General features: G+C 36.6%; 1 protein-coding gene across 2 annotated transcripts; it reads right to left on the minus strand.

The window, feature by feature from the left end:
- Nucleotides 1-19,476: 19,476 nt before the first annotated feature.
- Nucleotides 19,477-23,013, minus strand: LOC113348218 (casein kinase 1-like protein 3). Of its 2 annotated transcripts, XM_026591925.1 has the most exons (12): nt 22,881-23,013; nt 22,729-22,769; nt 22,116-22,185; nt 21,884-22,032; nt 21,198-21,293; nt 21,016-21,086; nt 20,718-20,779; nt 20,568-20,631; nt 20,426-20,492; nt 20,219-20,345; nt 19,962-20,122; nt 19,477-19,530 (listed from the first exon to the last, which is right to left on the minus strand). In XM_026591925.1, exons 1-12 carry the CDS (start codon nt 22,957-22,959, stop codon nt 19,486-19,488), a joined length of 1,032 nt encoding a protein of 343 aa, XP_026447710.1. In that variant the 5' UTR covers nt 22,960-23,013; the 3' UTR covers nt 19,477-19,485. The 2 variants fall into 2 exon arrangements, with proteins under 2 accessions (XP_026447710.1, XP_026447709.1); XM_026591924.1 differs by lacking the exon at nt 19,477-19,530 and having other exon boundaries at nt 19,745-20,122.
- Nucleotides 23,014-26,889: the final 3,876 nt, after the last annotated feature.

Consider the following 26,889-nt stretch of genomic DNA (forward strand, 5'->3'; position numbering starts at 1 on the left):
TAGACTAAAGTATATCGAGGAGTTAATATCTCTCTCTTGTTTTGATTTACTCGAGCTAACAAAAATCAGCGAGTTCTTAATCAAACACAAGGAATAACTTGGATGGTATCAAATACCAATATCCAAGGATCAATCAATATCAATCAACAACCACGGGTCGGATTTCCAATTGATTGATTCAAACGCACAACCTGTATTATTTCAATTATATAAACAAATATAATGCGGAAATAGAAATAACACAGACACCAGAAATTTTGTTAACGAGGAAACCGCAAATGCAGAAAAACCCCGGAACCTAGTACAGATTGAACACACACTGTATTAAGCCGCTACAGACACTAGGCTGCTCCAAGCTAACTTCGGACTGGACTGTAGTTGAACCCCAATCAGTCTCCCACTGATCCAAGGTACAGTTGTACTCCCTACGCCTCTGATACCAGCAGGATACTGCGCACTTGATTCCCTTAGCTGATCTCACCCATAACTAAGAGTTGTTACGACCCAAAGTCGAAGACTTGAAAATAAACAAATCTGTCTCACACAGACAAGTCTATCAAAGGATCAATCTGTCTCCCACAGATAAAACCTAAAAGGTTTTGTTCCGTCTTTTGATAATAATCAAGGTGAACAGGAACCAATTGATAATCTGGTCTTATATTCCCGAAGAACATCCTAGAGTTATCAATCACCTCACAACAATCTTAATCGTATGGTAGCGAAACAAGATGTTGCGGAATCACAAACAATAAGACGAAGATGTTTTTGATTACTTTTTATATCTTGCCTATCGGAGATATCAATCTCAAGACAATCAATCTGATTGTACTCGTACGATATAAGATGCAAGATCAGATCACATAACTACGATAAAAGTAGTATCGGTCTGGCTTCACAATCCCAATGAAGTCTTTAAGTCGTTAACCTGGTTTTAGAAGAAGAAAACAAAAGGTTAAAGGAGAACCGACTCTAGTATGAAAACTAGTATCACACGCGAGGTGTGGGAATTAGTTTTGCACAGATACTGGAGTTCCCCTTATATAGTCTTTCAAATCAGGGTTTGCAATTAAGTTACCTTGGTAACAAAGCAATCAATATCCACCGTTAGATGAAAAACTGATTTAGATTCAAGCTAATATTTCTCAACCGTTAGATCGAAAACTTAGCTTGGTACACACACTTGACAATGCACACTTCCAGGTTTGTTAACCTTACCCAAACGTATGCGCTTGTTAGTTCAACAATAGTTAACCAAAAGGTTAGCCGTAGGAGCATTCCATATCAACCACGTTCTTCTTCACCATAACTAGTTCAAATGATTTCAAATGAACTAGTTAGAAAGTTGTTCAATTGCAAGGAAATCTCATGTACTACAAAAGACACAATTGAAGCAAAGATGATTTGATTCACTTGAATCGGTTTATGAAATTTTATAGCCACGTTTTTCAAACTGCATTCCTTAGTATTTTTAAGTTTAAGTTATGAAATCATCTTCAGATATATAACCTTCTGAAGTTCGCAGACTAGGTTCGCGGACTTAAGTTACCGGGTAGAGTTTACAAACTCCAGCAGAATTTCTCGGGTATGAGAACTTCGCCGGTTCGCGGAATGAGTTCGCGGACTTAGTTTCACGCAAATAGTTTGTCAACTCCAGCAGAAATTCTCGGTTTTGAGAACTTCGGCAGTTCACGGACTGAGTTCGCGGACTTGGCTCACGCCATTCTTCCGGTTCTCTTGATCAACAAAGTTCGCAAACTTTGGTTCAAGTAATATGACTTATACATAAATGTGTTTCCACAACAATGCTTATGTCCACCATTGTTTATGTAATCTAAACTCTCATTTCAATCATTGAAACATTCTTAGAGGCCATTATATAGTTGTTACACCATTTCTCGTCAAAGAAATTTTCAAGATGATTGAAACATATCATGACTTTCGTCACATGGTAAAAATAAACTTGGTTAAAGAGAAAAGCTTACCAAATAATATTTCGAGATATAGAAAGGAGAGGTATACTCGGATCGAAATACCAAATGTGTATAATCACAGTGTATATATATAGCATACGACTTCTTGTCTCGAAGAGTAGGAGATAGAGTAGACTGACTTTTAAGAGATAGATAAGTTCAAGTCTTCACATACCTTTTTGTCGAGAAGTTCCACCGGTTTCATGAGTAGTTCTTCTACTTGTATGGTGAGTCGCCATGAAGTCCTTGATCTCAATTACACTTTCTATCCTAGTTCGAGACTTAGCAATAATAGACTAGAAATCAAGACTTATAGTTTGATCACTAACATTGACAAACATGCTTGAGATAGCAACGCATGCGAGTTCGACCGACCAATGCTCTAACAATCTCCCCCTTTGACAATTTTAGTGACAAAACTATCAATACATATGGAATACAAAAAAGATAAAGAAACTTTAGTATCTCTTATTTCACATGTCTAATCTTCATTATTCCTCGAAATCTTCGTCACTTCCAAGTACTTCAATGATCCCAAAGGTTGTAAGTTTAGCATCACCGCTGTTGAATATCCGTAGCTATAACAATGAGAAAACATAGTTCTCGATAATTGTTATACAGTGTCATAGTATTATTACACATCGTCAAAGTTCAATTGTATCATAACTTCAACAATAAGACTATAGTGATATGTATCATTCCCGAAGGAACAACAAGAGCGACCTTAATTTCGAAAAAAAAGAAGGATTTTGAAACAAAAATGACACTAACAAGACAAAAACAACTCTACAGAAACTTAACTGGAGTAAACCTACTGGAGTTTCAAACTCAATTTCCCAAAAGATAGAGATACGCATAGGGGCAAGAGTTATAGAAACGTTTTAATGAACCAAAACAACACCAATAGACTGCCGCAAGTGTTGAAACGTAGCAGTGTCTAATGGTTTGGTAAGAATATCAGCCAATTGTAGTTCGGAAGGCACAAATTCCATACTTATGATACCATTTTCATAGAGATCACGAATAAAATGGTACCTTATGTCAATGTGATTTGTTATTGAGTGTTCAACGGGATTCTCAGTGATTCGAATCGCACTAGAGTTATCACAAAAGATCTTTATTATTCCAGTATCAACTCCATAATCATCTAGCATTTGTTTCATCCATAGAAGTTGAGTACAGCATGATCCAGCAGCAATATATTCTGCCTCACATGTAGATAGGGATTGAGAATTTTGCTTCTTGCTATGCCAAGCTACAAGATTTAGTTCTACATAGTAGAAACCCCCTGATGTACTTTTTCTCTATTCTGCACATCCTGCCCAATCAGCATCTGAATAAGCAGATAGATCAGTGTTAGTATCAAAAGTGTAAGATAAACCATACCCTGCAGTGTGATTAATATATCGAATGATCCTTTTTGCAGCTGCAAGATGAGATTCCTTTGGATTTTCCTGAAACCTGGCACAACAACCAACACTGAAAGAAATATCAGGTCTAGTAGTTGTAAGATACAAAAGACTACCAATAATAGATCGATACAACTTTTGATCCACTTTTTCTCCTTTCTCATCTCTATGTAGTTTACCAGTAGTGGGCATAGGTGTCAATTTTGGAGAAGACTTATCCAAGCAGAACTTGTCACAAGATCTCGAGCATACTTCTCTTGGGATAAGTAAATTCCATCCTTATGTTGTTGAATTTGTAATCCTAAGAATAATTTTATTTCACCAACATTGTTCATTTCAAATTCCTTAGCAAGAGAGACTTGGAAGTCCTTTGCAAATATTTCAGAAATTGATCCATAGATGATATAATCTACATAGATTTGAGCAATAACCACATCTTTCCCACTTAATTTGGTAAAAAATGTTATATCATCTCCGCCTCTTGAAAAACCTTTTCTAATGAGAGAAGTGGTAAGTTTTTCAAACCAGGCTCTAGGTGTTTGTTTCAACCCATACAATGCCTTTTTAAGTCTTAGCACATGATCTGGGAAATCAGGGTTTTCAAATACCTAAGGTTGAGCGACATAGACTTCCTCCTTTAAAATTCCGTTTAGGATCAAAGGTCTGGTCAAAGTCAATCCCTTCAATCTGTGAATATCCTTGAGCGACAAGTCTAGCTTTGTTTTTGATAATCGTGCCAAATTCATCAGACTTATTCTTGAATATCCATTTGGTACCAATAATATTGATATTGGAGGGACAGGGTAAGGGTTCCCACACATCTTGTCTTTAAAATTGATTTAACTCTTCATGCATTGCATTCAACCAAAAGTGATTGTTCAGAGCTTCATCAATATTCCCGTGTTCTACTTGCGAAAGATAACAACCAAAATTGCACATATTTTTAAGTTATCCTCTTGTTTTGGCTGTAGAATCTCTTCCCCAAATAATACTGTTGGGATCATGATTCCTTTGAACCCAGAGATGTCGTGGAGGGACACGTTCTTGTTCATCAGGAATGGCTTGATCAGTGCTCTTCTCCTCGTCATTAGAAATGTCAGGATCAGTAACCGTTGGGATAACTTCAACTGATTATGGAATTTCTTTGAATTTCTCAATTGTCTCGGTTGGAGGCAATTCAGCAGGAGGATTATCATGACGAAAGTTACTAATGTCGTCGATGATAATATTAGCAGATTCCTTCATGACTTGTATTCTGAGATTAAACACTCGAAAACCACGACTATCAGAAGCATAGCCAAGAAAGATACCTTCATCACTTTTGGTGTCGAATTTCCCTTTCTGTTCCCGATATTTCAGAATATAGCACTTACTTACAAACACCCTGAGATAGTGTAGGTTGGGTTTCCTTCCGTACCACAACTCATAAGGAGTGTTAAGGGTTTTAGACCGTAAATACACACGGTTGATCAAGTAACATGTTGTAAAAACAGCTTCTCCCCAAAATCTTAATTGTAAGTTTTTGTTATGGAGCATTACCCTGGCCATTTCCTGAATATTCCTATTCTTTCTTTCAGCAACTCCATTAGCTTGAGGAGTGATAGGTGGTGAGTATTGTTGAATGATCCCTAGTTTGTCACAAAATTCAAATACCTTGGTGTCTTTGAATTCAATTCCACGATCGCTTCTAATTTTCTTTAGTATGCGACCTTGTTCGTTCTGGATCCTTTTAACAATAATCTTGAATTCACCAAGAGTTTCATTCTTATGAGATAGAAATGCAACCCAAGTGAATCTGGTGTAATCATCTACCATAACTAAAGCATACTTCTTACCAGCACCAGTGGGTTTTTGAATTGGTCCGAAGAGATCCATATGAATTAAATCAAGTGGAGCTTTTGTGAGAATATCTCGAGATGATTTGTGGTGAACTTTCGTTTGCTTGCCCTTTTGACAGGCACCACATACACCTTCAATCTTTGCATTGATTTTGGGAATGCCTCTAACAAGTTCTTTGTTAATGATCTTAGTTAGGAGACGATAATTGATGTGACCAAAACGTTCATGCCAAAGATGTATAGATTCTACCTTAGTCAAATTGCAACGGTTGCTAAACTGAGTATCAAGTAGATAACAGTTGTTTTTACCACGAGTTCCTTGAAAAATTACTTTCCCAGTTTTGTCTACAATGTCACATCCATTTGCATTGAAGACAACTCGATAGCCTTTTTCACAAATTTGACTAATAGAAAGAAGATTAGCAATCATACCTTTTACGTATACTACATCATGGATTTCTGGAACACCGGGCAGTTTGATCATTCCCTTCTTGATGATGTAGCAACAACTCCCATCTCCAAACGTTATAGGAGCTCCTTCATAGTCAAAAGACGAAACGAACCATGTGAGATTACGTGTCATATGTCTACTACATCCACTATCATGAAACCATTGAAAAGGAGACGTAGATCTTAAAGCAAAGGCACTCATACTATTAGTACTTCTCTGTTTAGAGTTTCCTGATAGTCTTGTATGTCCTTTAAGAGTATCAAAAAGTTGTTTAGTTTTCTTACAAAGATTACTTGCAACATTCAGACTCTTTTGAAACGACATACAAACTTGTTAAAGGCGATTGGAAGAATCACAACAATAATACAGGCCAAAACTTTGAAGTTTGTCTGAGTGATTCCTAGTCACATCAGTTTTCACAACAACTGGTCGTTGATTACTATCTGATTTACGACTATTCTTTCAGAGGAACAACTGGAGTTTCTCAGATTCACAAAGGGACTATTAACAGATATCAAATCCTTAAGAATTGCAATTTCTGCAACAAGACCAGAGTTGATCCGGATTTGTTCATCCAACCCCTTTTGAAGAGTAACCAGTTTATTAGACTTTTTTCTACGGTTGGTTTTTAAACCTGGTGAAGCGTCAATTGAGACTTTATGGTCCATATAGTCAGATTGCTACAAACACAGACTTTTGAGTTCTTAAACGTGTTTGCCTGCTCTGATACCAATTGAAAAAGCGCGGGTCTAACAACACCACCCAATATTTCTCTTAGCAATATGTATGTACTAACTCCAATATACTTTGCTAGAGATTCAACAAGATAGTTAGAGTCAATATAGATTAAAATATATCGAGGAGTTAATATCTCTCTCTTGTTTTGATTTACTCGAGCTAACAGAAATCGGCGAGTCCTTAATCAAACACAAGGAATAACTTGAATGGTACCAAAGATTAATATCCAAGGATCAATCAATATCAATCAACAACCAAGGGTCGGAGTTCCAATTGATTGATTCAAACACACAACCTGTATTATTTCAATTATATAAACAAATATAATGCAAAAATACAAATGACACAGACACCAGAAATTTTGTTAACGAGGAAACCGCAAATACAGAAAAACCCCGGGACCTAGTACAGATTGAACACACATTGTATTAAGCCGCTACAGACACTAGCCTACTCTAAGCTAACTTCGGACTGGACTGTAGTTGAACCCCAATCAGTCTCCCACTACTCCCTACGCCTCTGATCCCAGCAGGATACTGCGCACTTGATTCCTTTAGCTGATCTCACCCACAACTAAGAGTTGCTACGACCCAAAGTCGAAGACTTGATAATAAACAAATCTGTCTCACACAGACAAGTCTATCAAAGGATCAATCTGTCTCCCACAGATAAACCGTAAAAAGTTTTGTTCCGTCTTTTGATAACAATCAAGGTGAACAGGAAATCAATTAATAATCTGGTCTTATATTCCCGAAGAACAGCCTAGAGTTACCAATCACCTCACAACAATTTTAATCGTATGGTAGCGAAACAAGATGTTGCGGAATCACAAACAATGAGACGAAGATTACTTTTTATATCTTGCCTATCGGAGATATCAATCTCAAGCCAATCAATCTGATTGGACTTGTACGATAGAAGATGCAAGATCAGATCACACAACTACGATAAAAGTAGTATCGGTCTGGCTTCACAATCTCAATGAACTATTTAAGTCATTAACCTGGTTTTAGAAGAAGAAAACCAAAGGTTAAAGGAGAACCGACTCAAGTATGCAAACTAGTATCACACGTGAGGTGTGGGGATTAGTTTTGCACAGATACTAGAGTTCCCCCTATATAGTCTTTCAAATCAGGGTTTGCAATTAAGTTACCTTGGTAACAAAGCAATCAATATCCACCGTTAGATGAAAACCTGATTTAGATTCAAGTTAATATTTCTCAACCGTTAGATCGAAAACTTAGCTTGTTGCACACACTTGACAATGCACGCTTCTAGGTTTGTTAACCGTACCCAAACGTATGCACTTTTTGGTTCAACAATAGTTAACCAAAAGGTTAGCCATATGAGCATTTTATATCAACCACGTTCTTCTTCACCATAACTAGTTCAAATGAACTAGTTAGAGAGTTTTTCAATTGCAAGGAAATCTCATGTACTACACAAGACACAATTGAAGCAAAGATGATTTGATTCACTTGAATCGGTTCATGAACTTTTATAGCCACGGTTTGCAAACTGCATTCCTTAGTATTTTAAGTTAAAGTTCAGAAATCATCTTCAGATATATAACTTCTCAAGTTCGCAGACTAGGTTCGCGGACTTAAGTTACCGGGCAGAGTTTAAAAACTCCAGCAGAAATTCACGGGTATGAGAACTTCGCCGGTTCGCGGATTGGGTTCGCGGACTGAGTTCGCTAACTTAGCTTCATGCAAGTAGTTTGCCAACTCCAACAGAAATTCTCGGGTTTGAGAACATCGGAAGTTCGCGGACTTGTCTCACGCCATTCTTCCGGTTCTCTTGATCAACAAAGTTCGCAAACTTTGGTTCAAGGAATAGGACTTATACATAAATGTGTTTCCACAACAATGTTTATGTCCACCATTGGTTATGTAATCTAAACTCTCATTTCAATCATTGAAACATTCTTAGAGGACGTTATATAGTTGTTACACCATTTCTCGTCAAGGAAATTTTCAAGATGATTGAAACATATCATGACTTTCGTCACATGGTAAAGATAAACTTGATCGAAGCGAAAATCTCACCAACACATATTTCGAGATATATATAGGCGAGGTATACTCGGCTCGAAATACCAAATGTGTATAATTCAAGTATATATATATAGCATACGACTTCTTGTCTCAAAGATTAAGAGATAGAGTAGATAGACTTTTGAGTGATAGATAAGTTCAAGTCTTCACATACCTTTTTGTCGAGAAGTTCCACCGGTTCCTTGAGTAGTTCTTCTACTTGTATGATGAATCGCCTTCTCTTGATCAACAAAGTTCGCAAACTTTGGTTCAAGTAATATGACTTATACATAAATGTGTTTCCACAACAATGCTTATGTCCACCATTGTTTATGTAATCTAAACTCTCATTTCAATCATTGAAACATTCTTAGAGGCCATTATATAGTTGTTACACCATTTCTCGTCAAAGAAATTTTCAAGATGATTGAAACATATCATGACTTTCGTCACATGGTAAAAATAAACTTGGTTAAAGAGAAAAGCTTACCAAATAATATTTCGAGATATAGAAAGGAGAGGTATACTCGGATCGAAATACCAAATGTGTATAATCACAGTGTATATATATAGCATACGACTTCTTGTCTCGAAGAGTAGGAGATAGAGTAGACTGACTTTTAAGAGATAGATAAGTTCAAGTCTTCACATACCTTTTTGTCGAGAAGTTCCACCGGTTTCATGAGTAGTTCTTCTACTTGTATGGTGAGTCGCCATGAAGTCCTTGATCTCAATTACACTTTCTATCCTAGTTCGAGACTTAGCAATAATAGACTAGAAATCAAGACTTATAGTTTGATCACTAACATTGACAAACATGCTTGAGATAGCAACGCATGCGAGTTCGACCGACCAATGCTCTAACAATCTCCCCCTTTGACAATTTTAGTGACAAAACTATCAATACATATGGAATACAAAAAAGATAAAGAAACTTTAGTATCTCTTATTTCACATGTCTAATCTTCATTATTCCTCGAAATCTTCGTCACTTCCAAGTACTTCAATGATCCCAAAGGTTGTAAGTTTAGCATCACCGCTGTTGAATATCCGTAGCTATAACAATGAGAAAACATAGTTCTCGATAATTGTTATACAGTGTCATAGTATTATTACACATCGTCAAAGTTCAATTGTATCATAACTTCAACAATAAGACTATAGTGATATGTATCATTCCCGAAGGAACAACAAGAGCGACCTTAATTTCGAAAAAAAAGAAGGATTTTGAAACAAAAATGACACTAACAAGACAAAAACAACTCTACAGAAACTTAACTGGAGTAAACCTACTGGAGTTTCAAACTCAATTTCCCAAAAGATAGAGATACGCATAGGGGCAAGAGTTATAGAAACGTTTTAATGAACCAAAACAACACCAATAGACTGCCGCAAGTGTTGAAACGTAGCAGTGTCTAATGGTTTGGTAAGAATATCAGCCAATTGTAGTTCGGAAGGCACAAATTCCATACTTATGATACCATTTTCATAGAGATCACGAATAAAATGGTACCTTATGTCAATGTGATTTGTTATTGAGTGTTCAACGGGATTCTCAGTGATTCGAATCGCACTAGAGTTATCACAAAAGATCTTTATTATTCCAGTATCAACTCCATAATCATCTAGCATTTGTTTCATCCATAGAAGTTGAGTACAGCATGATCCAGCAGCAATATATTCTGCCTCACATGTAGATAGGGATTGAGAATTTTGCTTCTTGCTATGCCAAGCTACAAGATTTAGTTCTACATAGTAGAAACCCCCTGATGTACTTTTTCTCTATTCTGCACATCCTGCCCAATCAGCATCTGAATAAGCAGATAGATCAGTGTTAGTATCAAAAGTGTAAGATAAACCATACCCTGCAGTGTGATTAATATATCGAATGATCCTTTTTGCAGCTGCAAGATGAGATTCCTTTGGATTTTCCTGAAACCTGGCACAACAACCAACACTGAAAGAAATATCAGGTCTAGTAGTTGTAAGATACAAAAGACTACCAATAATAGATCGATACAACTTTTGATCCACTTTTTCTCCTTTCTCATCTCTATGTAGTTTACCAGTAGTGGGCATAGGTGTCAATTTTGGAGAAGACTTATCCAAGCAGAACTTGTCACAAGATCTCGAGCATACTTCTCTTGGGATAAGTAAATTCCATCCTTATGTTGTTGAATTTGTAATCCTAAGAATAATTTTATTTCACCAACATTGTTCATTTCAAATTCCTTAGCAAGAGAGACTTGGAAGTCCTTTGCAAATATTTCAGAAATTGATCCATAGATGATATAATCTACATAGATTTGAGCAATAACCACATCTTTCCCACTTCATTTGGTAAAAAATGTTATATCATCTCCGCCTCTTGAAAAACCTTTTCTAATGAGAGAAGTGGTAAGTTTTTCAAACCAGGCTCTAGGTGTTTGTTTCAACCCATACAATGCCTTTTTAAGTCTTAGCACATGATCTGGGAAATCAGGGTTTTCAAATACCTTAGGTTGAGCGACATAGACTTCCTCCTTTAAAATTCCGTTTAGGATCAAAGGTCTGGTCAAAGTCAATCCCTTCAATCTGTGAATATCCTTGAGCGACAAGTCTAGCTTTGTTTTTGATAATCGTGCCAAATTCATCAGACTTATTCTTGAATATCCATTTGGTACCAATAATATTGATATTGGAGGGACAGGGTAAGGGTTCCCACACATCTTGTCTTTAAAATTGATTTAACTCTTCATGCATTGCATTCAACCAAAAGTGATTGTTCAGAGCTTCATCAATATTCCCGTGTTCTACTTGCGAAAGATAACAACCAAAATTGCACATATTTTTAAGTTATCCTCTTGTTTTGGCTGTAGAATCTCTTCCCCAAATAATACTGTTGGGATCATGATTCCTTTGAACCCAGAGATGTCGTGGAGGGACACGTTCTTGTTCATCAGGAATGGCTTGATCAGTGCTCTTCTCCTCGTCATTAGAAATGTCAGGATCAGTAACCGTTGGGATAACTTCAACTGATTATGGAATTTCTTTGAATTTCTCAATTGTCTCGGTTGGAGGCAATTCAGCAGGAGGATTATCATGACGAAAGTTACTAATGTCGTCGATGATAATATTAGCAGATTCCTTCATGACTTGTATTCTGAGATTAAACACTCGAAAACCACGACTATCAGAAGCATAGCCAAGAAAGATACCTTCATCACTTTTGGTGTCGAATTTCCCTTTCTGTTCTCGATATTTCAGAATATAGCACTTACTTACAAACACCCTGAGATAGTGTAGGTTGGGTTTCCTTCCGTACCACAACTCATAAGGAGTGTTAAGGGTTTTAGACCGTAAATACACACGGTTGATCAAGTAACATGTTGTAAAAACAGCTTCTCCCCAAAATCTTAATTGTAAGTTTTTGTTATGGAGCATTACCCTGGCCATTTCCTGAATATTCCTATTCTTTCTTTCAGCAACTCCATTAGCTTGAGGAGTGATAGGTGGTGAATATTGTTGAATGATCCCTAGTTTGTCACAGAATTCAAATACCTTGGTGTCTTTGAATTCAATTCCACGATCGCTTCTAATTTTCTTTAGTATGCGACCTTGTTCGTTCTGGATCCTTTTAACAATAATCTTGAATTCACCAAGAGTTTCATTCTTATGAGATAGAAATGCAACCCAAGTGAATCTGGTGTAATCATCTACCATAACTAAAGCATACTTCTTACCAGCACCAGTGGGTTTTTGAATTGGTCCGAAGAGATCCATATGAATTAAATCAAGTGGAGCTTTTGTGAGAATATCTCGAGATGATTTGTGGTGAACTTTCGTTTGCTTGCCCTTTTGACAGGCACCACATACACCTTCAATCTTTGCATTGATTTTGGGAATGCCTCTAACAAGTTCTTTGTTAATGATCTTAGTTAGGAGACGATAATTGATGTGACCAAAACGTTCATGCCAAAGATGTATAGATTCCACCTTAGTCAAATTGCAACGGTTGCTAAACTGAGTATCAAGTAGATAACAGTTGTTTTTACCACGAGTTCCTTGAAAAATTACTTTCCCAGTTTTGTCTACAATGTCACATCCATTTGCATTGAAGACAACTCGATAGCCTTTTTCACAAATTTGACTAATAGAAAGAAGATTAGCAATCATACCTTTTACGTATACTACATCATGGATTTCTGGAACACCGGGCAGTTTGATCATTCCCTTCTTGATGATGTAGCAACAACTCCCATCTCCAAACGTTATAGGAGCTCCTTCATAGTCAAAAGACGAAACGAACCATGTGAGATTACGTGTCATATGTCTACTACATCCACTATCATGAAACCATTGAAAAGGAGACGTAGATCTTAAAGCAAAGGCACTCATACTATTAGTACTTCTCTGTTTAGAGTTTCCTGATAGTCTTGTATGTCCTTTAAGAGTATCAAAAAGTTGTTTAGTTTTCTTACAAAGATTACTTGCAACATTCAGACTCTTTTGAAACGACATACAAACTTGTTAAAGGCGATTGGAAGAATCACAACAATAATACAGGACAAAACTTTGAAGTTTGTCTGAGTGATTCCTAGTCACATCAGTTTTCACAACAACTGGTCGTTGATTACTATCTGATTTACGACTATTCTTTCAGAGGAACAACTGGAGTTTCTCAGATTTACAAAGGGACTATTAACAGATATCAAATCCTTAAGAATTGCAATTTCTGCAACAAGACCAGAGTTGATCCGGATTTGTTCATCCAACCCCTTTTGAAGAGTAACCAGTTTATTAGACTTTTTTCTACGGTTGGTTTTTAAACCTGGTGAAGCGTCAATTGAGACTTTATGGTCCATATAGTCAGATTGCTACAAACACAGACTTTTGAGGTCTTAAACGTGTTTGCCTGCTCTGATACCAATTGAAAAAGCGCGGGTCTAACAACACCACCCAATATTTCGCTTAGCAATATGTATGTACTAACTCCAATATACTTTGCTAGAGATTCAACTAGATAGTTAGAGTCAATATAGATTAAAATATATCGAGGAGTTAATATCTCTCTCTTGTTTTGATTTACTCGAGCTAACAGAAATCGGCGAGTCCTTAATCAAACACAAGGAATAACTTGAATGGTACCAAAGATTAATATCCAAGGATCAATCAATATCAATCAACAACCAAGGGTCGGAGTTCCAATTGATTGATTCAAACACACAACCTGTATTATTTCAATTATATAAACAAATATAATGCAAAAATACAAATGACACAGACACCAGAAATTTTGTTAACGAGGAAACCGCAAATACAGAAAAACCCCGGGACCTAGTACAGATTGAACACACATTGTATTAAGCCGCTACAGACACTAGCCTACTCTAAGCTAACTTCGGACTGGACTGTAGTTGAACCCCAATCAGTCTCCCACTACTCCCTACGCCTCTGATCCCAGCAGGATACTGCGCACTTGATTCCTTTAGCTGATCTCACCCACAACTAAGAGTTGCTACGACCCAAAGTCGAAGACTTGATAATAAACAAATCTGTCTCACACAGACAAGTCTATCAAAGGATCAATCTGTCTCCCACAGATAAACCGTAAAAAAGTTTTGTTCCGTCTTTTGATAACAATCAAGGTGAACAGGAAATCAATTAATAATCTGGTCTTATATTCCCGAAGAACAGCCTAGAGTTACCAATCACCTCACAACAATCTTAATCGTATGGTAGCGAAACAAGATGTTGCGGAATCACAAACAATGAGACGAAGATTACTTTTTATATCTTGCCTATCGGAGATATCAATCTCAAGCCAATCAATCTGATTGGACTTGTACGATAGAAGATGCAAGATCAGATCACACAACTACGATAAAAGTAGTATCGGTCTGGCTTCACAATCTCAATGAATTATTTAAGTCATTAACCTGGTTTTAGAAGAAGAAAACCAAAGGTTAAAGGAGAACCGACTCAAGTATGCAAACTAGTATCACACGTGAGGTGTGGGGATTAGTTTTGCACAGATACTAGAGTTCCCCCTATATAGTCTTTCAAATCAGGGTTTGCAATTAAGTTACCTTGGTAACAAAGCAATCAATATCCACCGTTAGATGAAAACCTGATTTAGATTCAAGTTAATATTTCTCAACAGTTAGATCGAAAACTTAGCTTGTTGCACACACTTGACAATGCACGCTTCTAGGTTTGTTAACCGTACCCAAACGTATGCACTTGTTGGTTCAACAATAGTTAACCAAAAGGTTAGCCATATGAGCATTTTATATCAACCACGTTCTTCTTCACCATAACTAGTTCAAATGAACTAGTTAGAGAGTTTTTCAATTGCAAGGAAATCTCATGTACTACACAAGACACAATTGAAGCAAAGATGATTTGATTCACTTGAATCGGTTCATGAACTTTTATAGCCACGGTTTGCAAACTGCATTCCTTAGTATTTTAAGTTAAAGTTCAGAAATCATCTTCAGATATATAACTTCTCAAGTTCGCAGACTAGGTTCGCGGACTTAAGTTACCGGGCAGAGTTTAAAAACTCCAGCAGAAATTCACGGGTATGAGAACTTCGCCGGTTCGCGGATTGGTTTCGCGGACTGAGTTCGCTAACTTAGCTTCATGCAAGTAGTTTGCCAACTCCAACAGAAATTCTCGGGTTTGAGAACATCGGAAGTTCGCGGACTTGTCTCACGCCATTCTTCCGGTTCTCTTGATCAACAAAGTTCGCAAACTTTGGTTCAAGGAATAGGACTTATACATAAATGTGTTTCCACAACAATGTTTATGTCCACCATTGGTTATGTAATCTAAACTCTCATTTCAATCATTGAAACATTCTTAGAGGACGTTATATAGTTGTTACACCATTTCTCGTCAAGGAAATTTTCAAGATGATTGAAACATATCATGACTTTCGTCACATGGTAAAGATAAACTTGATCGAAGCGAAAATCTCACCAACACATATTTCGAGATATATATAGGCGAGGTATACTCGGCTCGAAATACCAAATGTGTATAATTCAAGTATATATATATAGCATACGACTTCTTGTCTCAAAGATTAAGAGATAGAGTAGATAGACTTTTGAGTGATAGATAAGTTCAAGTCTTCACATACCTTTTTGTCGAGAAGTTCCACCGGTTCCTTGAGTAGTTCTTCTACTTGTATGATGAATCGCCATGAAGTCCTTGAGATCAACTACACTTTCTATCCTAGTACGAGACTTAGCTATAATAGACTACAAATCAAGACTTATAGTTTTGATCACTAACATTGACAAACATGCTTGAGATAGCAACACATGCGAGTTCGACCGAGCAATGCTCTAACAGGTTTCACCAAAAACAATTGGGTGTGTCTATTATGTTCATGTCCATAAACAAGATAGGAGTAAATTAGATCTTAGAGCTCTAAGTTTGTTTTTTTGGGATACTCGTCTACTCAAAAATGGTATAACTGCTGTCTCCCTCCTATAGGAAAATTTTGTTTATTTATAGATATAACCTTTTGTAAAGATCAAGCCTAGTTCTCAGGGTTTACTTGTGGTATACCACTGTTGGATTCTAAGAACATAGAAGAGAGAAAGTATAAATACACACAGACTCTATTTCATTGATCGAATTAACAAGCCTCTTAAATAGGCAATACATAACTGACAATAATCGTTTCTTATAACTGACTCCTAACTGATAGGAGAACCTATCTCAAATACGTATGACATCAGTCACTACAAATATTACTCTTAACATATTCAGAATGACCACATGGGGGTTGAGGCATACACGGAAGCAGATTGGGAAAGCTTCGTGATTGATCGTAGGTCTACCTATGGACATTGTTCATTCGTGGGAGAAAACCAAATAACTTTGCACAGCAAGAAGCAATCAGTTGTAGCTATATCTAGTGCAGAAGCATAGTTTAGAGCTATGGCCCATGGAATGTGTGAGTTATTATGAATAAGAATACTCTTGATAGATATTCACAGAGATTGGATTTAGTCCTAAAAGTCATATGAAGTTGCATTTCCACAACAAGGATGCCATCAGCATTGCTCACAATCCTGTCCAACACGATAAAACCAAACATGTGGAAGTTGACACACATTTCATCAAAGAGAAGTTGAATGCGGGAGTCATCAACACTCCCTTTGTAAGAACTAAAAATCAGATTGCAGACATTCTGACAAAAGGAGCCCCAAGTCGACCATTCAAATCTTTCCTTGACAAGCTTGGTATACTAGATATCTATACACCAGCTTGAGGGGAAGTATTGAAATATGATATATTGCATGGTAGGATTAGTGTACATTGATTTGTGAACAGGGTTTAGATATTTTCTCCTTATGAGGGTATAGTTGTAATTGTACAAAGCTAATGTATAAAATGAGGGGTTTATCCTCTGAGTGGAACACTCTTTTCCATTCGCTCTCTTTTGATTTCCACAGTTTCAACTTAGATCACCTGGTGCTTATTCTTAACCATATCAAGTTCACCTGGAGCAAATGATAAAATATTGTGTTCAAAAGTAGCCATCCAAGAAGATCTTTATTGGGTCTACTTCTATGGTTCAATCAGGTAACAAAGGTAATTTGGAAATGAAGTTATATCTATGTGTGACAAATCTAAGGACGTCTGGATTGTCGATTATGGAGCAATTGGTCACACATTTACCAAGTATGGCCTATTTTCCACATATAATCCTAATCCCAGTAAACTTTTGTATTTTGACAACAGATAGATCTCCAACTGCTGTCTCTAGTGGAGTGAGTATTCCGATAGCTAACTCCATGTCCCTTTCTACGGTGTTATATGTCCCCAATCTTTTTTTTAGTCTCATCTCCATGTAAAATAACCAAACCCTTAATATGTTATGTTACCTTCTTTGACGCATTATGTTTTTTCATAACCCTATCACAGAAGCAATGATTGGTCACGGTGAAGAAAAAGGGGGTCTTTACTATTTGGGAATTCGAGGGACGACACAAGATGACAGTACATGAGCTTACAAATCAACAAGCTTATTGTTAAGACAAACCCGGTTGTGGAGTTAACGATTGGGACATGGCCTTCTTTTGTGTACTTGAAAAGATTATTTCCCAAGTTGTTTTCAGAACTCGATATATCTAAATGTCATTACGAAGCATAAAAGTTAGCTAAACATCACCGTGTTTCATATCCTTTAAGCATGAATAGAAATTTACCTCCTTTTGATGTTATATATATTGATGTATGGGGTCCTTCACATGTCATTAGTTCTTCACGTTTTCGCTGATTTGTAACTTTCATGGATGATTACTCTCGAGTTTCTTAGGTTTATTTATCGAAAGATAAAAGCGTTGTCCACATTGTTTTCAAGATTATTCATAAATTTGTCTGTACCCAAATTAACACAAAAACCCGAGCGTTAAGATCCGACCGAGGTGGTGAGTATCCAAAACAAGGTCTTTCTGCATACCTTTTGGAACATGGGATTGTCCACTTATCCTCATGTACCGATATCCCTCAGTAAAATGGAGTTGCTGAACGAAAAAACGACATTTATTGAAGGTTACCATATGTTTGTTGTTCCAAATGAATGTGCCAACTGCAACACAGTTGATTAACAAGATACCTTTTCGAGTTCTAAGTTTTCAAACACCTTGTGATATGCTTTCTTTTGGCCTTCCATGTCAACTTTCAATACCTATTCCTCTAAAAATATCTGATTATGTTTGTTATGTTCATATCCATAAATAAAATCGGAGTAAATCAGATTCAAGAACTCTTAAGTGTATTCCCTTAGGATTTTCGCTACTCAGATTGGCTACAAGTGTTGCCACCCTCCGGCGGAAAAAGCCTATGTATCTACAGATGTCACATTTTATAAAGATCAAGCTTATTTCTCAACTACCTGGACTTCCTTTCAAGGGGAGAGTACTTATGCTGAAGATCAGACTTGGTATCATATTCCTCGTTCAGCACCTAAGGAAAGTGGTACTCCGCTTGTTATGACTTCTTAGTCTTGGTCTACTTCTGCCTATTGTTTATTTGTGAGAAGAACTTTAGTAAGTTGGCGCAGAAAAAAGCAATCAGTAATAGCTAGGTCTGGCGTAGAAGTAGGGTTTAGAGCGATGGCTCATGAAATCTATGAGTTACTACGATTAAGAATATTGTTGGAGATTGGATTCAGAACTACAAGTCCTATGAAGTTATATTGCTCACAATCCAATCCAATATGACAAACCCAAGCATGTGGAAGTGGATAGAGATTTCATCAAAGAAAAATTGAAAAAAGGGCTTCCAAGTCATCCATTCGAGCTTTCCTCGACAAGCTAGGTAAGGATATATCTACGTACCTGCTTGAGGGGGAGCGTTGGATTAGTCTGATAGTCTGCTCTCTATTGGTCCGGTGTATAGCAAGTGTGCATATGATAGTGCACTGTAGGAGTGGTGAACAGTGTAATCTAAATATTTTACCTAATAAAGGAATACTTGTAGTTGTGCATAGCAAGTGTATAAAAAGGGAGCTTCTCCTATGGGTGTGATTACACTCTTTCAGGCACTCTCTGGTGCATATATATGCGGATACATGCGAGACATGGATGCGGTGTATCGAATACTTCACTACTTAAAGTCTTCTGCACCAGCAAAAGGATTGTTATTTCCAAAGAATGATCATGCAACTGAGTCATGCACTTACAGGTCTACCTCTGACTATTGTTCCTTTAAGGGAGAAAGCGTAGTAACTTGGCGCAGAAAGAAGTAGGTCCAGTGCTGAAGTAAACTTTAAAGTTACGGCTCGTAGAATTTGTGCGTTATTGTGGTTAAGAATACTGTTGAAGAAGATTGGATTTAGCCTTACAAGCCCTATGAAATTATATTGTGAGAACAAGGCTGCCATCAGCATCGCCGACAATCCAGTCCAACATGACAGAACCAAGCATGTGAAAATGGATAGACACTTCATCAAAGAGAGGGGGTCATCAGCAATCTCTTTTGCAAGAACTGAAAATCAGATTACAAATATTCTGCCAAAAGGAGTTCCAGGTCGTCCATTCAACTCATTCCTCGACAAGCCAGGTATGCTAGATATCTACACACCTGGAAGGGGAGTGTTGGAATGAGTTTCATACTTTGTGTACATAGGGACGGAGGGAAGGGGTGCAAGTGGGGTCATTTGCACCCGCTAGATTTTGAATCTCAGTGATATTCAACTACAGTGTCTTGTGGGTGCAAGTTTCTATAGGCAAACTTGAAATTTGTAATGTTTACGCGAGAATATCTTTCTGAAGACTAAAATTAAAGCGACCAAAACTAAAGCAAAGATGACCTTATTTGCTGATGATTGATCACAAATAACTTGAATTTGAAACCTAAACATGGATTAAGAAAAAAGAATCGGAACAAGTGTGTAAAAAGGCAGCTTCTCCTATGGGTGTAGTCGCACCCTTCCATTTATTATTCCTCTGTTTCTACAAAATCAAGTTACCTAACAAAAAAATTATCAGACAACCAAGTAACAAAGCACTCACAGAAAATTCAGGTTGGGATTTCGTCTTCTGTGCTTGCTGATACAATCGGGGTTGGGATTTCGTCTTCTGTGCTTGCGGATACAATCGAGGTTGGGATCTCGTCTTCTGTGCTTGCGGATACTTTAGAATAGTCCAATCAAATATATAATCAAATGTGTATCCTGCCATTCATGATGACGAAACGGTTATTGACGGATAACTTTGCAATAATATAGACGTGATATGAAAGGAAAAACTTTTCTCAGAAAGGTAGATACCTTCACGAGTAAACAAGTCACGAAAAAGGCGCTTCAAAAATCCATAGTCAGGTCGTTGGTCAAATGTCAAAGAGTGGCAGTAACGGAAGTATGACACAAACTCCGCTGGATAAGACTTGCACAAAACCTGTTGTAAATTAAAAGAACTTTTAAGTTTATACACACAAACATGTATCAATGCGACAGACAGAAGTTAATAACACATACTTCGATTGGAGTTGATAACTTCTTCTCACATTTCTCGGTGGATGCTTTTGAACCCTGCCACGGGAGGCTACATGCAGAAATATTTATACAATGTTTCATAACTGCAGTAGGTGGAAAAAGTTGAAGCAGCTAAAGAACATACCTTCCTCTCAAAAAATAGAGAAGGACATAGCCTAAACACTCCAAATCGTCCCGTCGACTTTGCTCTGTTGTGAGAAACAAAAATGAGAAAATCTGGCAATCCAGTGATCTAAATATAGGAATTAGCAAGCTTGTATTACCATTTACTTACCAATTCCCAGATGAGTATTACAACTCGCATAACGTGCAGTTCCTAAAAAAAATTTGTTCTCCCTGTATAATGTTCAGGGGAAGGACAGTGAACCAGTTATTCAATTGAAGAACTTAGCTCTAGATAAGTAAACACTGGATCCCCAGGGTAAAGCTATACATTTTGAGATGTTATCCTCATCCCTAAATAATCATGGCTACTACACTAAGCCCAAACAACTGGTCAAATTTTGAAACAAAACGAGGGGAGAGGCAATCAAGCGACTGTTGTATTCTGGATGCCAACACGAATGCATTACCTATAAGGTATATGGCGATTTGTGGTGGCATCTTTGTATCTTTTGACAAGACCAAAATCAATAATGTAGACCTGAAAATGTGCATTTGAAAGAATTATGGAACTACATCCAGAAAACGTGACCAGTAAATAAATTTCTTGCTCAGGTAAATAAATAAGAGAAGGGTCTAATATCAGTATCACCTGATTCTCTTTACGACCAAGACCCATAAGAAAGTTATCTGGTTTGATGTCCCTATGCAGGTAGCCTTTTGAATGCATGTACTCTACTCTTGAAATCTGCATAAGGTAAGAGTAAACAGAATTCACCAAATCGCACAATTTGATATTCCAGAATGTACATAGAATATATGAAGTTACTATGAAAGTAGTAATCATCATTAACAAACCAACAATTCTGAATAAGTAACTACCTACCCCCACTACAGCAGAAAGCATGGGGTGGGCGGGTGGCTGCTGGGGGTGGATAAAGAGGAAGAACAAGAAGCGTATACTTAGGACAAGCCAACAATAACCGAGAAACATTGAATGTATTATTATCTTACAACAGTTACCCTATAAGTACAAAGGAAATATGAAATACCAAGATGTGAATGGTGTTTATAGTTATAGCATTACGGTATGCTTGTGCGGCCCTAGATGATAACAGTTTATAGAGTCATCTTGATCTAAATAACAAATTCACAACCCCCAATACAAAGTCAGTTTGTTAATGTTACTAAAATAAATGCACAGTCCAGAGCTAAGACGTGAAAGTAATTTAATAAAAAGGTGTGGCATGAGTATATGGTGGATTCTATCTAGCCTTGCTGAAAAGTAGAGATGTTACAAGAACCTACAGACATGAACCAAGCTCTAAATTGGTTTACCATTTGATCAGCCAACATTAAGACGCTCTTGAGAGAAAACTTCTTTCCACAATAGTCAAATAGATCTTCGAGACTTGAGCCCAACAAGTCAATCACAAGGACATTATCCTCCCCATCTAATCCCCACCATTTCATGGCAGCAATACCACCTGATAGAAAATTATTTAACTATCAGGATCGCATTATAAAACAAATGAACACAATATCAGCCATAAATTAACGTTCTCCATACTTCCTCCCTGGAGAATATTGTACAGTTTCGCTTCATAAAGCAATTGCGGATATTCTGTCTTGCTGTTCTCCTGTGAAACGATCCAAAAAATATGATAAAAAATATATCAGTCAATGCAACCTCACGGAAGAATAAAAGAACGAAAGCGCTAGATGTATATGATGTCCTAATTAAGGCAGGAACACAAGCACTTGTTAGGCTGATTTCCACAAACAAGAATCCAACAGGGTAAGCCAGAATAGTACAATACAAAAAGCACTCTCTTGAATAAAAATATGAAAATGTAACCTAGATAAGCGATCTCTGGAAATATATTTACAACTAAAACAGCAAATATGTCTACACAGTGATGTCAATTGTAAAGGCCCTGCCTATACTGTACAACCTACAGCAAAACATTCAAAAACATGCAAAATTTTACAAACATTTAAACAGCCAGGGTTGCAGATGGTCGGCTAGAGTTCAGCTTAGTAGACAAGTTCACAATCACTAGATCTGATCAATACAACAATGAAAATTCGTGATCAAACTGAAAATAGATATAGACATGCAACAATTATACGAATAAATAAGATTTTAAGTAATGATTCTAAGAAATCAGAGTGATTATTACCATCTTGACAGCAACGATTTCACGAGTATCGACATGCGTCGCTGAAACAAGATTGAAAATCATTCATTCAATTCGTTAATTAAGAATTCTAAATTTTGTAAAAGCTGATAATAGAAACCAAAAGGGAAAGAATAACCGACTGACTGACTGACCTAAAAAGATTTCTCCGAAGGAACCACTACCGATCTTCCTCCCCAACTTATATTTACCTCCGATATATCTCTCCCTCATGCCCTAGATCTCTCCTCTCCTCTCCTCTCCTCTCCTCTCAATCTATTTCGCGCTTTTTTGGTAAGTTAAAAGAGTTCTCAGTGTTCTGAAAAGATTTCTTTTTAAATTGAGTGATGCTATACATACCAGGGCTGGGCACCGTAAGACCCACTGGAGCTTGCAGGTGATGGGCTATTTATTTTTTTATCTTTTTTTTGAAGGAATCAGGGGCTGTCCCAAACTTTTATTTCAAATACCTCATTTAATTGAGGTTAGAAGAGTTACAATGGCCAACTGGAAGCAATGAGTACATGCAATTACATCAAAGAGATACAACATACCAATTGAAATACATGAAAAAATACTAAAATACAAAAGCATCATATACATGTACTTCGTTGAGGAATTCGATTTAGAGATGGCCTGATTATTTTGAATCCACCATTTGAAAATCTCTTAAATATTCTTCTTAATTGAGAAATTATTGTCTTCAATAAGACTAGATGCTCCTAAAAGGAGTAATTAGCACAATTGATCGAAATCGCGATCAAATCTTGTTGCCAAGGATCCACATGTAGATCTTCGTCAAGTCGATGTAGATCGCCCTCAGATATATGTTAGAAACGATTATGAGAATCGTTGGAAACGCCTAAAAGGCTATATGAAATTGCAATATATAATTGAAAAACTAATTTTCTAGAACAAACAATCAGATATAAAACTAAAATAAGATATAAAAGGAACATTATAATCACCTAAACAGTGATTATAATTTTATTGATAGTAATTATATACTATTAAGATATATATTTGCTAAGATTCTCTAGATCTACCCGGTTGAACCGAGTAAATCTAGATTAGAAAGATGAAGATGAAAGTTTCTGGATAATTTTTGCGAAAATACGGTTATTTTTGGGAAGGGAAATACAAGAAAGTGACCATCAGTTGAAAGGCTTTTTTAGAGGGGATGGACTATGGGTTCCACTGTGGGTCCCTCATTTTGTTGTGTCTTGGGTTGACATTCGCGGGATTCATGCCCCGATAAATGTAGCATTATTGTTTTGAATTTTTTTTGAGTCGGGGTGATTATGTGGGTGTTTGTGTGAAACTGAAACCACGTGACACAAACTTCATCCAAGTGGACCCGATGGGCTTAGAAAGTCAAAAATGCCTTTCAAAGTTCAAACCCTTCAGTAGCCTTCACATCCACATCATGTTTTTTTTTTGCTTTTTTTTTTCTTTTTTTAGGAACCTCTTTCATTAATGGAAATTCGATGTTGTAAAGAGTTTAAGATCGAAAATAAGAGAATATGTCTGTCAAAGTAATAAGAACATACCGTAAAAATTCAACATCGAGAAATCTGATAAGAGAAAGAAAAAAATTACCGGAATAAGACAAATACAAGTATGAATAAGATCCGATTAAATCGGAGGAAGATTGAGTTTTCTCATAATTAAAATCGAACCATTTAGTTTGGTTTTATTCTAGGAAGTTTAAAAAATCATTTTAGAATCCAAGCCGAAGGGGATGTGATTTTCCGCTGCATATGACAACTGAAATAGAAAAGTTATTTACTTGTTTCCACAAACTACTATATTTATGAAAATTCTAAGATTCATGGTTTAAAATAAAATTTAAAAGCCATTATACGTGTAGGAGGAATAAATTTGGGAATCCATCATTGCCTTTTTCATCAACATGTATTATTACATGCTTTCTCGACTTCAAGTCAATCATTTGATTGATACATTAAGCTAAATACTCCTTGGAACTATTCTTGGTTTAGCTTGAACTGTGTTGTTACCCTACTACTCATCATTGGATCTACAATCTGATTTTGAGTTATTTGTGCTATGAAATCTAATTTCACCTGAAATCAATGTGGTATTTTCTTTTACGGGTTTATTTAAGTTTCAGGGCCATCATTAGTGTTTGTTCATTGATTTTTTCGAATCATAATCTTTTTACTATCAACATATATGTAAAATTCATCAGACTAAAACCAAATCTCTCACTATAAGAACTCATCTCGCCTTTCATCAACTTCACAACCTACCACCTCTAGGATTTCATTTGGATTCTTAACATCCTCTATCGATTTTTCTTCAAACCCAATCTAAACTACGGACATAAAATATGTCGAGAACATGATTAAATTAATAAGAGACTTTAATTAATCATCGGTAGTAATAAAGGTCTTTGTTTGTCAACTATCATACTCTTCATGAAGGTCACTCTCAAACCTTCCACCCAATTCATACCAATAAGGTACATACATAAACAAATAGGATACATTCAAGATAATCTTTTTCAGTCTCAGCGACAAAAATCAGGCATTCAACCTTTAGCTAACTCAACCTGAAAAACAATTAAAATAAATAATAAAAACCAAATAATGCATTAAAAATAACCATGTTCATGGAAGAATACTCAACCCGCCTTCATGCTTGAAGGATCCTCAGAGCATTCATGCACTTGCTAATCTATGTTGGATCTATCTTGAAGTTAACATCTCTAGACTGGTCCCTATAATAAAAAATTACCATTGAGCAACTAAGCCATTCACAGTTGGTTACCTTTTACCAATTGTAGGAAAAACTTGGGGGCAATTAGCTTAGGAATGTATCCCTACCATCTGCTTCATTTATAGCCAGGTTTGGTGGACATTTAACTAAAAAATGCCCTGTTATTCCAAGAAACCCTAACCTGAATCGCCTTGCATTACATCTGGATTATTAAAATAAAGCCTCTCTGAAACCTTTTGAACCATCTTGTATGATACATACGCCGAATGTTAACACTTCCTCCTTCACCACCACCAAACCTACCACTATCCATTTCTAATAGAGAGTTGAGTGATCCGTAATTCTCGGGCATCTCTTACACAGTTGGAAAACGTGAGACTTTGCAGATAGATTCTTTAGAGTAATTGTATGTGAAGAAAACACCAGTAAGTGAACCGAGCATGCGGAGTTTAACTTCTGGGATCAACCTAAAATAACAAATCCTAAATCATTCAACTGATGTACACCTTAAAAGCGTATTTCTTGATGGATCATATATATAGGATCACGTGACTAAACGTGTATGAAGTCCAATAATACAAGGGAATTTTGGGATTAGCTAAGCATACCATGTTACCTATGGTTGGTGATAATTAATTATAACGAAATCTAAATAGATATCAATTGAGTTAATATTTGGTAATGCTCAGGGATTCCCTAGTCATCTCTTTCTTCTTATTGCATCAATTCATAAACCAATCCCCTCTTACTGTTTGTTTTTGTGCCTATTTATCTAATAATGTAGATAAAAAGGAAACAAGTCAAGTATTTTATTACTAACCTCAAACATAAGGATGATGTGTTCGTTGATGTCTATACTTCTTTAGGTTCTTTAGTGTAACACGAGTTTGTCTCAACATTTATAGACTTCTTAGTCTAACTTAACCAAGTTGACTTTAGTAACCTAATCAAGCGATCTTGAGTTTTGAAACTAAAATATGACAACGAACCTTGACATACCAACGCTTGGCGGGTTCAACTGAGGAATGCTCTACCAAAATTATCTATTAGTGACATGTCGAAACATAAAGGTATAAAAAACTATACAACGTAACTCTGTATACTTGAGTTGTCGAAACAACTATCGTACGTCTTCAACAAAGTAGTCATACTACGTGATGTACCTGATCATTAGGAGGAGGGTGCCCCTTACCATATCCGTGTATGTTTTTAATAATAGTGGTATTTAATGTAGTTATATAGTGGTGGCAAATAGTGGTAGGTTGTAGTGAATGGGTAGATGAATACCACCTGGAGCATCGTCAGATGCTAAGGTAGAAAGAAGAACTTAATACGCTCAAGTGAATTTAATATAACTCTTATCATTTATCAATATAATTCAGATCGTTAACTCGATTTAGGCAGTGTTACTAATGAACCTAGAGG

The sequence above is a fragment of the Papaver somniferum genome, chromosome 2, assembly GCF_003573695.1.
Source record: "Papaver somniferum cultivar HN1 chromosome 2, ASM357369v1, whole genome shotgun sequence".
In the NCBI taxonomy this organism is placed as follows: Eukaryota; Viridiplantae; Streptophyta; class Magnoliopsida; order Ranunculales; family Papaveraceae; genus Papaver; species Papaver somniferum.

What these genes read in the sequence shown, in the direction of transcription:
- LOC113348218 (XM_026591924.1), bottom strand. Translation starts at nt 22,959, where the DNA reads ATGAGGGAGAGATATATCGGAGGTAAATATAAGTTGGGGAGGAAGATC. An exon ending in TAATGTTGGCTGATCAAATG is followed by an intron (nt 21,294 to 21,883) that starts GTAAACCAATTT and finishes TACCTTATGCAG; the next exon opens with ATTTCAAGAGTAGAGTACAT. An exon ending in AGTTATCAACTCCAATCGAA is followed by an intron (nt 20,346 to 20,425) that starts GTATGTGTTATT and finishes AATTTACAACAG; the next exon opens with GTTTTGTGCAAGTCTTATCC.